This window comes from Apaloderma vittatum, unplaced genomic scaffold (assembly GCF_000703405.1).
Source record: "Apaloderma vittatum isolate BGI_N311 unplaced genomic scaffold, ASM70340v1 scaffold41969, whole genome shotgun sequence".
In the NCBI taxonomy this organism is placed as follows: Eukaryota; Metazoa; Chordata; class Aves; order Trogoniformes; family Trogonidae; genus Apaloderma; species Apaloderma vittatum.
The window spans coordinates 7,459-20,238 of NW_009735394.1; the positions used below are offsets into that span (position 1 = coordinate 7,459).

At 38.9% G+C, this 12,780-nt stretch overlaps 1 protein-coding gene across 1 annotated transcript; it reads right to left on the reverse strand.

Annotated features, from left to right (window-relative positions):
- Positions 1–566: 566 nt before the first annotated feature.
- LOC104279316 (chromosome unknown open reading frame, human C11orf63) lies at positions 567–12,424 on the reverse strand. Its single transcript, XM_009876553.1, has 8 exons — positions 12,045–12,424; positions 10,008–10,503; positions 6,001–6,111; positions 3,645–4,361; positions 1,713–1,793; positions 1,337–1,462; positions 714–809; positions 567–677 (listed from the first exon to the last, which is right to left on the reverse strand). Exons 1-8 carry the CDS (start codon positions 12,422–12,424, stop codon positions 567–569), a joined length of 2,118 nt encoding a protein of 705 aa, XP_009874855.1.
- Positions 12,425–12,780: the final 356 nt, after the last annotated feature.

A 12,780-nucleotide genomic window follows, 5' to 3' on the forward strand; every position in this document is an offset into this window, starting at 1 on the left:
GTCAGTACTTGGTTTGAATTTTTTTGTCCCAGATGAAGCTTCAAAATTTTTGTCTTTTCACTAAGAAATAACAGAGTAACATTTGAATAATTAATACTGTATCATTACCAACTGTGATGTACATTTTTGTTCTCTTTCTTACCAGCAATGAATTTTTTTTTGCCTTTAATTCTGGACAGTTTGCCAAAGTCTCCTCTGCACTTCAAAAAGGGAAGCACTGCTGGTTTTAAGATTATCATATGAAACTGATGGTTATTTTTAATGTTTCCTAGGTATGCCCATGTGTTTGACATGTCTAAAAATGATCCAGATGTGACAAGCCAACAGGTGATTAGTCTGAAAGATGCAACTGCCAGATTAGTTGGTTTCAAAGAAAAAGTAACAACATACTTAAAATGCCACATATGCAACTATTTACATTTTAAAAATACTAGAACTGATTCTAAAATTTAACAATGATTAAACTTACGCCACTTTATCTTTCAGTGGAACGGTAAATCAATATGTGATGGTCATAGCTCATAATTAAATAGTTCCGACATTTTTGCTTAATACTTTCAAAATACTTAGAAGATACGAAGAGTTCTGAAAGCAGCTAAAATTTCCTTCTCCTTCTCGTGTCTATTTTGCAAAGGTTCCACGGATGCAATTCGAGGTAAACGGTCTCCATTTAAAGTCTGTGGCAGAACCCTTCCTTCCTTCACCTCTTCAACGGTCTGTGGCAGAACCCTTCCTTCCTTCACCTCTTCAACGGACTGTCTTACTCTGAAAGTCTTCGGTCGAGGAATCTTCTTTGCATAATCCAGCGCCTAAACCCACGAAAACTGGGGTAACTGATCAAGAGAAAACCTGACCAATATTTCCAAGAAAATTTAGGTGCTTCCATGTAGAGTCACATTATATAGTCCTAATTCCCGCTCTTGTTTCTGATAATGTTCAACAACAGATGCTTCAGTGGTGACTGCAAGAAACTTCGCAGTGGTCAAAATAACCCATTTCAAGATTTGCTGACACCACTGCAGGCCACTTTAAATACTGACGCAGCGTTTTGTCTTTAAAAAAGGAAAATCAACATGGGTCTATTAAGTTTATAAGCATTTTTTTTTCTTTCAGTCTCATTAAAGCTCTTGTCCTCAGTCATATCTTACAGCAGGGAGTTCTGCAGGTGAATATGAAGATGGAAACTGAGTGCTCCTACACTAAATTCTAAGGACTTCATGTACTGAAAGGTCTATAATGCTAAAACAAATTTTGAAACGAAGTCTAGGTAATTGTTTCAAATTCTCTGGAAACAGAATCTCTCCCTGAATGTGTTTTAAAGGGTGACTGTTCTTACCTTCTGCCTTAACACTGAAGATACGACCTGGGGCTTTGTAGGTATCCTCTGAACCGAAGCAATGGTTCTCATATTGTATTCCTTAATTTGCTTTGCATATTCCTTTTGCTGCTTTAATTTCTCTTTCTGACAAAAGGAAAAGGTGTATTGTTAATGTCTCACTGGATCCATCGGTGAAATGCCTTTTCCACCAGAGTCTTCCATTTACCCCTCTCTTGCTGTTTATCCTGTCTGTGCCATTGGTCATTCCTCTGCAGAACACATCACACTGTGAAATGGCACAGCTTTTTTAGGTGCTCTTCATTTTTAAGAGCTTTCTTTTGGACTGTTCACTTAGCACAACTGAAAAGCAGATCATATAATAGGAACCACTTACTTTCTCTTTGATTGCTTCATAGTCAGGTCCAAGTCCTCCGAGCTTCACATTCAGATTTATGTAGGCTTTTGAGCTATATGGCTGAAAACCAAACAGCAGTGACAGGTTTTGCTTTATATGATTTCACAGGGAGCACAATTAAAATAAGTCTTGTACTGGACACCCAAGGTAAGAGCAGAATTCAACTTGGAGTCTGCCTTACCTCTGGCGTGTCTCATTTTTAAGGATTGTAAGTGACCAAAAAGATTGAGTTGATTGCACAAGTCAAATTACACTGTATCTCCTTTGAATTCTTGGCAGGTAATTGCCAATCATCCAAATCACAAAGCAATATTTTCTCAGTCAAAAATGATCTATTGCAAGCTTAAAGTGACGCCTTTAATAAGCAGATAAAAGTACCTGATTTTGGTGGTGAAAAAAAAAGAAAGGTAAATGTTATTAGTAACAGTAACCTTTCTTTGTTCTCAAAACTGCAATCAAAAATTGTTCACAGACAGTTGAAAAATACATGCCTCGTAGCACAGCAAAAGCTTTATAAGTATATAAGGAAGACAGAAGATGAGTGATGTGTAGTGCTATTTCAGTACTTCATGACATTACTACAAAGACTCCTATACCTCTAGAATCCTTTAAATCTCTTTCAAGAACACTAGATTAATTTTTAGAAGTGGATTATGTTTTGAAAACTTGTCAGTGGAAACTCATTACAATCAATTCTGTAGTAATCTCAATCACAGAATAACACAGAAACACTAAGAAATTTCTATATGCAAATAAAAGGTGCATTTCTTCAAAGTGCGTGTTCAAGTTAAACTCAACTGCAGAAAAACTAACTCTATGCTTTGGATTTTCTGTTTAATGTTTCTTTGTGTCAGTTATCCCTATTCTTTTGTGATATACTTAGACTTGTCTTTTAATTTAAAGTACTGTGAAGAGTTAATAATTCATCTGTCTAGAATAAAATCAGGGTTTTCTCACTTCATGCGAGGAGTATGACTGCATTTGTTTATTAGGAAAAGCTGGCGTTTTCTGTGAGACATAACCAGTCTTACTTTCTGTGGCATTCCTCACATATGAAGCGTGAGAAAGCTACTGAAAATACAGGACAGAAACAATGGTTTGAACTCAGGGGAACAGAAAGGGAAGGAAATCTGCCCTTCAGTTGCTATCATAATCCAGCTAATTCTTCTTAGAGGCATTCAAGCAGCAATACACAAACTGCCTCCTAGATGAAACACATGAGTAATTATTCCAGCTTAGTTTGTCTGCCCTGAGACTTGGAGCTAACTTCGTAAGCATTTAATTTGTCATGGACACAGGAATATCTCTCTGCTGGTCCACTGCATCTGTGCTAACTGGTTACAGTATGAAACTGGGCACACAGAAAAGCCCCAACCCCCTCAAGTTTTAATAAGGACCAAAATGGGATCATCAGGAGACTTGTAATAATGTTTATGCCGTTAGCTTTACAAATCCTGTAAGTTTGTTGTTGTTCAGTTTGATTCCCTTGGAAACCAAGAGATTTGAGTTGGATAGTAAATGAGCGTGACCAGGATAATGGTTTGCTCAGATCCGAGGCCTGGCTACCTGCTGCTTTATACAAATAGCTTGATTCTAAATCATTTCATCACTGGGTAGCTCAAAGGACAAACACTGCTCTGTGTTCTTAGAGCTAATCAAGGCTGAAAGTGACAGAGGGAGAGGCGCCTTACTCTTTAGACTAAAATGATTTTATGTCTGTTTCCACTTTTGTTCCTTGGTTTTTAATGCTCTGGGCAAGTCAGTGTGCTCTCTATAACCATCAAATACTTCTCAGTTCCACTTACTTTTTAATTTTTTTGGGGTGAAGATCTTTGAATTATTAAGAAAAAAATACTAATCGGAAGGGGACGTAGAAGTGTAAGACCACCTAATCCACTCCTATTTGCTTACCTTCTTGCTGACTTCAGGCTGGTTTTGCTTTTCCATTTGCATGAGATACCCTTCTGAGCTGCTTCGGTTTATTTGCACTCGATTTCCTTCACTGCTCTGGATATCAGTCTCTAAACTACTGTCTGGCTGTGGGCTTATAGGTGAAAGTAGGCGGAACAAGTCCCTGTCAGCTAAATGAGCCTCTGTCAAATGAATGATTTCTTGGTGATGTTGTTCCATCATTTGTGCTTGGCCGTTGGCACTGTCACCTCTTGCCAAAACCTGCACAGTGGCATGGTTGTGTTGCTGCTCGTGTGGAAGTCCATTCAGAGAATCATGATGACATTTCTTGTTCTCCTTGCTGGTATATGCTGGAGATATAGCCTCTGGTGGGTTAAATTTATGTAATGTTGGATGAAAAGGATACGCAGGTGTGGTAAAATCCTGACTAACAAAACGCCTTGAATTTGGGAAATTATTTAAGGAAGTATTTGAATTTGCTGCTTTGTTAGTGTCAGCGCCAACAGAGGGATCTGGATATTTCTGCCATGTGCTGCTGTTGTCTTGCTTCACTGCCTGCACGGGAGCAGACTGGAATTCTGATATTTGGTGGTGCCAAGACTTTGATTCTGCTGATCTTCCTGCTGGTTGTTGGTTATCATTCCCTGGGAAAGCTCTCCTTTTGAGACTCTGGTTGGATCTTAATTTATTTCTCTGGAAGGACTTACTCTGGTGATCCTAAAACAAGTTATCAAAAGTGAGGTGAATTTCAGTGGTTGCTATTTTATGTGTTCATTAAGATCAACAGTATACAAGTGTGTAGGTAAGTCTGCCTTTCACAATGCCTCTCATGTTAAGTATTTCTTCAAATTCTATAAATTAACTGATTAACTCACAGTCAACCATCTGGAGAAACTGTTTCTAAAATCACGTCAGTTCTTGGGTTTTATCTTTTAATGAAAGTAAACTGCATTTCAGAAAAAGATGGCTATGTACCTTATTAGACCAGCTCACAGTAGGAAACAGACTGACGTCAACGATTTAAATAATTTCATTTCTAAACCAAGAACTCCTCTCTGACGTGTATCCTGTAAGAACACTACCCGAATGGCAAACAACAATTTAAGAATTTAAGCACACTAGGACTACTCTCTTGAGCTAAACTGGCATATGTAAAACCTGGAGTTTAAGATTTATCATTTTCCGATTACAGCATCAGGCATCACCTATTTTGAGGAAAAGCATGGCTTTCCTTCTAGGGACTACACGAATCCATTCTCAGTCCATTTAATCTTTGTCAGCGCTAAAATCCTCCATTTCATCCTCCTATCTCTCTAGGGTTCTTTTGTTAGCAACACTTGCAATCACTACATAGCATATGCACTCACAATAACTACTTAATGGTAGGTATTAAATCCACATATAGAGCAGAATGTTTTGGCAAAAGCTTTAGCACTGGGGAATCCTGACTCCTGGTGCCAAGATGATGATTTGTTAGCTCGACCTCTGCTGTAACAATTAATGTTCTGGCATACTGTGCCACTGGTGGAAAGCAGGAACTGCTGCCAAACTGGGACCAGGCCAATGTTTTCCCATTTAAACTGAATGAGCAGCCCTGTAAAAAGCACCTCCTTCATTCTTAAATTCCACATATAAAGCACATCTCTCTCAAAATGAACGGCAGCATAAAATCTTGTTTGTCCTTTAGAGAAGTGCAGCTTCCAGTCTTAAGTGGACAGCAGGGAATTTAAACAGTCTGCCTGAATTATTTCAAATACTTGTAATACAAAAGGAGTAACTAGGTTTGTCAATAATAATTCCAGCTGGTTCTGAAGTTCTTAGTTTTTCATCAGGGATGACTACCTCGTCTCTTTTATTGCTCCAAAGACTATCCATTGCTTTAGTTTGAAAGGCCAGCGCAAGACATGTCTACAGACTTAGGGGTATGGAAGAGGTCACAGCAACTTTTTCTACTTGTAATGTTTTCTATTTTACGGTAACTCCTTGATGTTCATGAGGATTTTAGGGACAAGTAATGCAAGAGTAGTTAAGTTCTAACTCAGAATCCTCATTAACTATCAAACATGGCCACATACTAGTTTGTGCTTTTACATTATTATCAACCAAATAATGTCCTAAATAGATAAGATTCTTTGAGCTCAGATTTTGTGGGCATTTGGGATCTATTTGGTTTAAAATCATTCTGTATATAGACAGCATATACATTACATTTTCGTGATTACCTACTTATATATATATATAAAGATTTACTGTCAGTTAGTGGTACTTTTAAAGTAATGAGATTACAGCTTTAAATATTCAAACTTCAATGCTTTTACATATGTGTTTAAAGTATCGTGTTCTATCGAAAAGGAACCTTGAGCTGCTGTGCTTTCAGGTACCATTTGTCTTCAGGCTCCATTTTCACAGTCTGGAACGGCAGAACACTCTGAACAGGTTCCTCATCAACAGTTTCAGCACCTGTAACCTAAAACCCAAGAATGTTTAATGCCACAGCCCAAACAGATGAAAGGATTTAAAAGTCTTGGAGAAAGAATGAGAAATAATTTGCCTCCTATTAAAGCTAAAAATCTGAGGTTAGGCATTATATAATAGATAACAAAGGAAAGTGAATGGCTAAAAGAGAAAATGAAAAAGGAAGCCAAAAGCCCATGAACAGTGATGTTGGCAGCAGGGAGTACTTATTCTACTTTTAAGAAGAGAGGAAAAGAAAATAGCAGCAAGTATGCAGCACAGAAACCTACTCGTAACTCTCAAGTGTCTAGGCTGCTCCATTTATATGAGAGCCAGTGGAGGTACCTAATAACACAAAAACAACTAGACAATCATCATTGTCCAAGCAATCAGCCAATGTACCAAGATACTGATGGATGACACACACCATAGCAAGGTCTTAGGCAATAGAGTCATGAAGAAAAGGATGGCAAAACACAGAAATGTTGGTAGAAAAAGCACAAAGAGTAGCGGCAGAAATAAAACAGCTAATAGACACAGCCTGGCAAGAACACGAAACAGCTTCTGCAAAATAGCAAGCTCACAAACAAGACGAATGTGGCCGCAGTTGTGGTAGCATGATGGCTGGAAATCAAACTTGAGCAATTCTTCGAGGGGGGCTGCTGGCACTACAGATTTCAAAGCCAAGTGATACCCTCATAAATATAGCAGTAATGGAAATTTTTCGTAAAAGCACCAAGCTTTTTTTCCCCCCAATCTATAAAACTTCAAGAAAAACAATGCTTTTAAAAATTTTTTATTTTTACTTGTGTTGTTCCGTGTTGTTCCAAACCATCCTGCTAATTACTATCACAGGTGTGACCTCAGATCAGGGTGCAGTTACACAGTCTCACTGTGGAGAGTACAGGCAGCTCTGTGCTGGGCTCAGGCTTGCGGCCGAACCTGCGCGCCACTGCAAGGTGACACTGGCTAGCACAGGAGAACTTGCACTGAGAACACACCTGTGACCAAAAGAATTATTAACTGAAAATCATAATGGTGAAGGAAACGGTAAAAGCTTCTGGGGAGCTGAGCCTCTCTCATCTTTGGGGCGAGAGATTAGGACAACTAGGAAAAGGTAGGCAGGTTTCGTTGCTGAGTTTTCAGGTGATCTCATTGCTCCAAAAGGCCGTGCAGACTCTATTAGTCGTGACTAGAAAAGTTCCCAAATTAAAAGTTGCCACACAAGTTTCCCGAACTGTGGATAGATACAGCTTTGCAGCCAGTAAGATGTTTTTGGTAGAACCACTGACTCACTGCACTGCTAGTTTACCGGGCAGGTAAAGCATACTTCTACATTATCTCTTTGAAAGAGGAACAGGACACAACCTCTGCCAGCATTTTTTGTGAACTATTCTATTAATACCAATCAAATTGAGAAAATGATCAAATGAAATTGCATTTTGAGAATCATAAGCTGTGTAATGCCTATTCTGTTAAATTGAGGCCCATAATTGCTTCTCTACTGAAAAGATACAACAAAGACAGCAATCATGGCATGTCATTATCCCAGACTAGAAAACCGGCCTTTGCAGTGAGGACTTCAAAGGCTTGTGGTTCTCGAATTGCATTTGGCTGCTATTGTTGAAGCGCAGGCAATCTTGATTAGGTGTTTACACTAAGGTAAGGCGCAGTGCACAGAGAGTCTGAGTGCCTTGGTCTAGAGCCATTAAAAAATTGTACATTATGTTCCTTGCTTTGAAGTAAGGGGCTTGTAGGTAGGAAAGCAACTCATATTGAGTACAGCTGAGCTAGACTGGGCCACTACTTCTCTCTCTCTTTCTCTCTCTCAAAGAAACTCATCATCAGGTTCTTAAAGAATCAGGCAGCACTGCAAAGAACTTGATGCTTTATAAAATGCTATATAAATTAGTAAACATATAGATCAACACACATGGTGCGTTTTGGTACATGCAGCCTCCTATCTGCATGCACAGAGATAACAGCTTGCAAGAATGAGGCTGCAAGCATTTTACCTAATGAAAAAAGCTCTATGCAAAGTAGTTACTGTGGTATAAATTTTTTCATTTGTACCTGACAGCCAGCAGTGACCACAGCGATAAAAACAGCTTCAACATCCTGCAAAGCTCAGAAGAATCCAGTTTCGGGAAAAACAGTATTCAGATCGTGTTTGATCTCTCCAGCAGAAGACATATGGCTTGTTTGCTTCCTCACATACTTGTTTTTTTCCAGGTGAGGTGACCAAAGTTGGCTCATGGGCCAGCTCTGGTCAACTAGATGCTTGTGCCAGGCCTTCTTGCACCTCCTCCAGGAAGATGGAGCAAGGGATGTCTCCATTAAGAGTGACAGGGGTAAGTACTTCTTCCTATGTTTATCAGCAGCAAATACAAAGGTAGCTGACAGTAGGTGGTGATGCCGTTGTGGCTGTACCAACTTGTGGAGGAAAGAAACACACCTTTCTACATGTATGCTGCCTGGTTCCTGCTATGTCATAGCTTTGCTGTCCTCGCAGCTACTTCAGCAAGGTTATCTTGGAACATAGTCCTGGTTTTAACCTTTTTTTAAAAAAAATTATGTGTCTTTGAATAGTGTTTACACCATGAAGTCTTGATCCCTGGCTCCAATACTTACATATGAAACATTTTCAGAATTCCCCAAATAGTAAACATAATCATATCAACACAGCTTTAATTAGCATCAATCTACACTAATTATTTTTACCATCAACCAAATTACAACTGAAAAAAACAAGTGCTCTTAATAGCTCTGCTAGAAAAAAGCTTGTCCACTGTTATGCTCATTGTAATGTAGTCAGCAGATGCCCTTTAATGTTGTGTCAACTGTTCATTAGCTTTGGAAAATGTGTCACTTAAAGCAGAAAGTCTCTGTAGTTTTGCAAGTTAAGAATTTCCTATGCTGCAACTCATGGAGTGATTCAATGACTCCCACCTTCCCATTATGCATAATAAGTAGCAAGTAAAAGCAACAAACTCATGTATAATCGTTCATTAGGAACTGTAATTACATTTCCACTTAATCCTAATACAAGTTGTCTGACATTTTGCAGTCAATCATAAGAAAGCTAAGCACTTCAAATCCAAGTACTGCACACGGCTGGTATCTGCTGATCTGATTTCAAATGTAAGGTTTGGTCTGGCTGAGAAAGAAAGCAGGGGGAAAGCATTGTCTGACCACCCAAATGGAACACATATTTCATGGGTATTCCTGCATGTGTGGCCCTAAATGACAGTGATAAGCAAGAGCGTGCATGACTCTTGAAACAGTGTGACCACAATGTGTTTTCAGGTTCTTAAACTCAATCGTAACTTCACATACATGTTTTTTATTATGATGAATGTGGGTGTAAAAATACTAATACAGCTTTTTAAGCCAAACTCTGGCATTAAGGTTCTGTACTGCAGCTAAAAATGTGAGCGTTCTGCTATTAGAAGCAATTTGCATTTGCTGCATTGAGCAAGGCTTGGCATATGCTATTAACAGACATAATAATTGCCAAGTTCACATTGGCCAAGCAGAGAAAAATCAGAGACAGCGAAAAAGAACCGCCAGTGGTAAGGTGCAGTGTAGATGCTATAGGAAGGAAGACAGGATTGCTTTAGCAAAAGATTAAAAACCAGTGACAGATCTCCTCTGTGACATGCTTCATGGCCAAAAACATATGTAGCTTAACTAGGCTGGTGACAAAGGCCATCGCTGGGATTGTGAGGACTTGGCAATTATCCCATAAAGGGTGAACAAGATGCTCACTGGAAATCCTAAATTATCAGTTGCATGGTAGATTGTAAATCTTCTCGCCTTCTCTGCAAACCTGATCACGCAGCTATTCCATTTTTAATACTAGACAGTCCTCAGTTTATACCAACTAGCAAACACATGAAAGTTACCTACCTGCTCTTCAAGAACTTCTTGGTTTTTACTGTATAATTGAAGATAGGAATTTATCTTCTCTGAACGTAATCCTAAAGTCCGTTTATTTTTTTCCACAAAGTCTTTTTTTGCTCTTTGTGGTCGATCTTTCTGAGTCCGAAGAGGAGCAGCACTGCCACAGGTAGCGGGACTACCTTTGGCATGACAGCCATGTGCAGGCAGCCCTTCGCTATGTAGCCTGAAAGGTTCGTCGCTGACCACAGCATATGGTTCATGAAAGCTTAGTAACTCTGCACCGAACTCAGAGAATGAATCTTGCAACTTTGACTCCTGTTGATTTTTTTCCTCTGGGGAGCCAGTGGGACGCAAGTAAAATGAATTTTGTGAAAAGTCTGCACTGCTTTCTCCAGCAGCTTGACATGCTTTTTCTGCCTCAGAAAACTCTGCAACCTCTTTTGTGTTCTTCCAGTCAGGATTGTATCTTAGGCTGAAATATTTGTCTACAGACTGCTGCTTCCTGTTTAAAAAAGGAACACAACATTTTTAAAGTATAAATTGTATAAATTCGTTATTATTTCTCTGAACTGTGGCATAGTTAATTTTATTAACACTTCTGTAAATCAGTTGTTCATTATTTCTAAATTATTTACATGCCTATGCCTGTATTTCGAGTGGCTCCTGAAAATAAAATAATCTGTTTCTCTACCAATGCTTTTAATTTCAGGTAAGCATTGGTGCCGTGGTATCCCGTATGCTAGAGGTTAGGTGATTTACACTGGTGAAAACACCACACCGCGGGTAGGCGACCATATTTTGAAATGAGTACAGAAATATGCGATATAATTGCAATGATTCAGATAACAAAGTATAATGCTAAGGAGTTCTATTGTGCTGAAATGTATGCGCGGCAGCTCAGTTGTGTTCTGCAGGCCAGGTCACCGCACGGGAGCAAAATGAGCGTGAAGAGCTCCTTCATCTCTAATCATCTGCAGACAAAAAGTGCACCTTTTATTCCTGCCCCCAACTTGATATAAAGGTTAGATGGACTCTGTACTCATCGACAGAAGTGTTGTATGCAGACAACAGATGCAGCATTTCCTCTTCAAATTCCGAGGTTAGTAATGGATGTAGAGAGGGGGTTTCATATGTATATGCTGTGATATTTGCTCTGGTTAATGGACTGGATTTGAGTACTTACTAGGCTAAGTTCAAACAAAATAAAATTAAATTTCCATTTAATGAAGAGCCTCACATTCAGCATAGTATTCAGTCAAAAAAATTACTAAAAATTAGAGCATGTTTCTAGTACAATTAACATCATTTGCACTCAAAATAAAATATTCAATAACTGGCCATTTTGCCTGCTGAGGAGGTGAATAAAAGTATGCTATTAATCATTTAGCCTTCATTTGATTGCCATTTTATTTTAAGTAGACAATTAAATTGAGACTGCACATTATTATTACTTCAGGTTTAATTTAATCCCTTTAAACTTGAGAATTACTCCCAATTTGTACAGTGTTAAACCTTTTATGCATATGACAGCAAATTAAATTTTATGTACCAAGTTAACATTTTCTAAAGCATGTTTAAAGGAGACAGTAACCCTGGAAATTTTAATTTTAGATTTATACTACATTTATTCAACCCACTAATTTTTGCCTCTAAGGCTTTTTTTTACAGGAAGTGGCCTGGTCTTTCCATCATGAATGAAAGGAGGATGTGTTGGTGCTGGTTCTTGTTTTCCCTTTGGTCTTTTTTCACAGCTCAGCTCCAGAAACCCTCTAGCCCACAGTCTCGGAGCTGCTGCACTATCTGAAGGTCTGGCAGTTACACGACAGTGGTTGTCTCGTGCAGCCAGCAGCCAGCACGTACTGCTAACTACCGTAGTGGGTAAGAGGAAACAGTACATCTCTGCGTGTAACTACGTCTGTAGGTGCTCTTAATAGCACTTTAGCAATATAAATTCCTCTTGAAGAGGTCATACCTATTCTGAGGAACATAAGGTTTTAAAGCATCAGGACTATTCTACTCATCTACTAGAATTCTATACCTTACCTTCCTTTGCCATCATTCTTTTGTATTTCATTTGTATATTGATTTGCATCATACTCGGCTCCTTGTTCTTTTAAACTCATCTCCTCCAAGCTATCTTCTTCTAGGCTGTCATTCTCCAACTCATCAGAATACAGTTCTACCAGCTCTTCGTTTTCACGAATCCGCTTCTGATACTGTGTCTCCTGAACAAGGCTTTCAGAGTCCAACTCTTGGGAGCTGAGCAGGCTTAAGCAAAGGGGGCTTTCTCTCACAGACGGCCTTTTCCAATTCGCAGGGTGGAAATCTGGCTGCAGGAGTACATGCTGAGGAACATGTTTTATACTCATGTTGCAAGTGTGCGGAGAAGAAACTGAAACATACTTTGTGCCTGAAGCATTCATTCTGTGATTTGCACTGATGGTATACACCAGCCCTGTATTTGGGAAACATGAGAGCAAACATGAAAAGCTTGTTCACTTTATAATAAGGATCATATTTGTTAAGAGCTGCAGTTGTGGGTAGTATCATCAGCTTAGGCTCAGAATTTGAGCTTCTACAATTGAAACAATTCTTTACCCTCATTGGCTACACTGATTTTTCTTTAAGCAGTTAATACCAAGGTCCCTTTACAGCAAATGCATGACTTATTGCTTTGAAACCTACCTTAAACTATTAGTGGTAATGAAGCTAACAATGTATAAACAGCTCATGAAATAGAAAATGAGGCTAAGACAAAGCAACAAAATGTTATCTGTTG

Coding starts and splice junctions, on each gene's coding strand:
- LOC104279316 (XM_009876553.1), bottom strand. CDS start 12,424: ATGAATGCTTCAGGCACAAAGTATGTTTCAGTTTCTTCTCCGCACACT. Junction 6,112..10,007: donor AAGAAGTTCTTGAAGAGCAG/GTAGGTAACTTT, acceptor CTTGGGTTTTAG/GTTACAGGTGCTGAAACTGT. Junction 678..713: donor GAAGGGTTCTGCCACAGACC/GTTGAAGAGGTG, acceptor GTTCTGCCACAG/ACTTTAAATGGAGACCGTTT.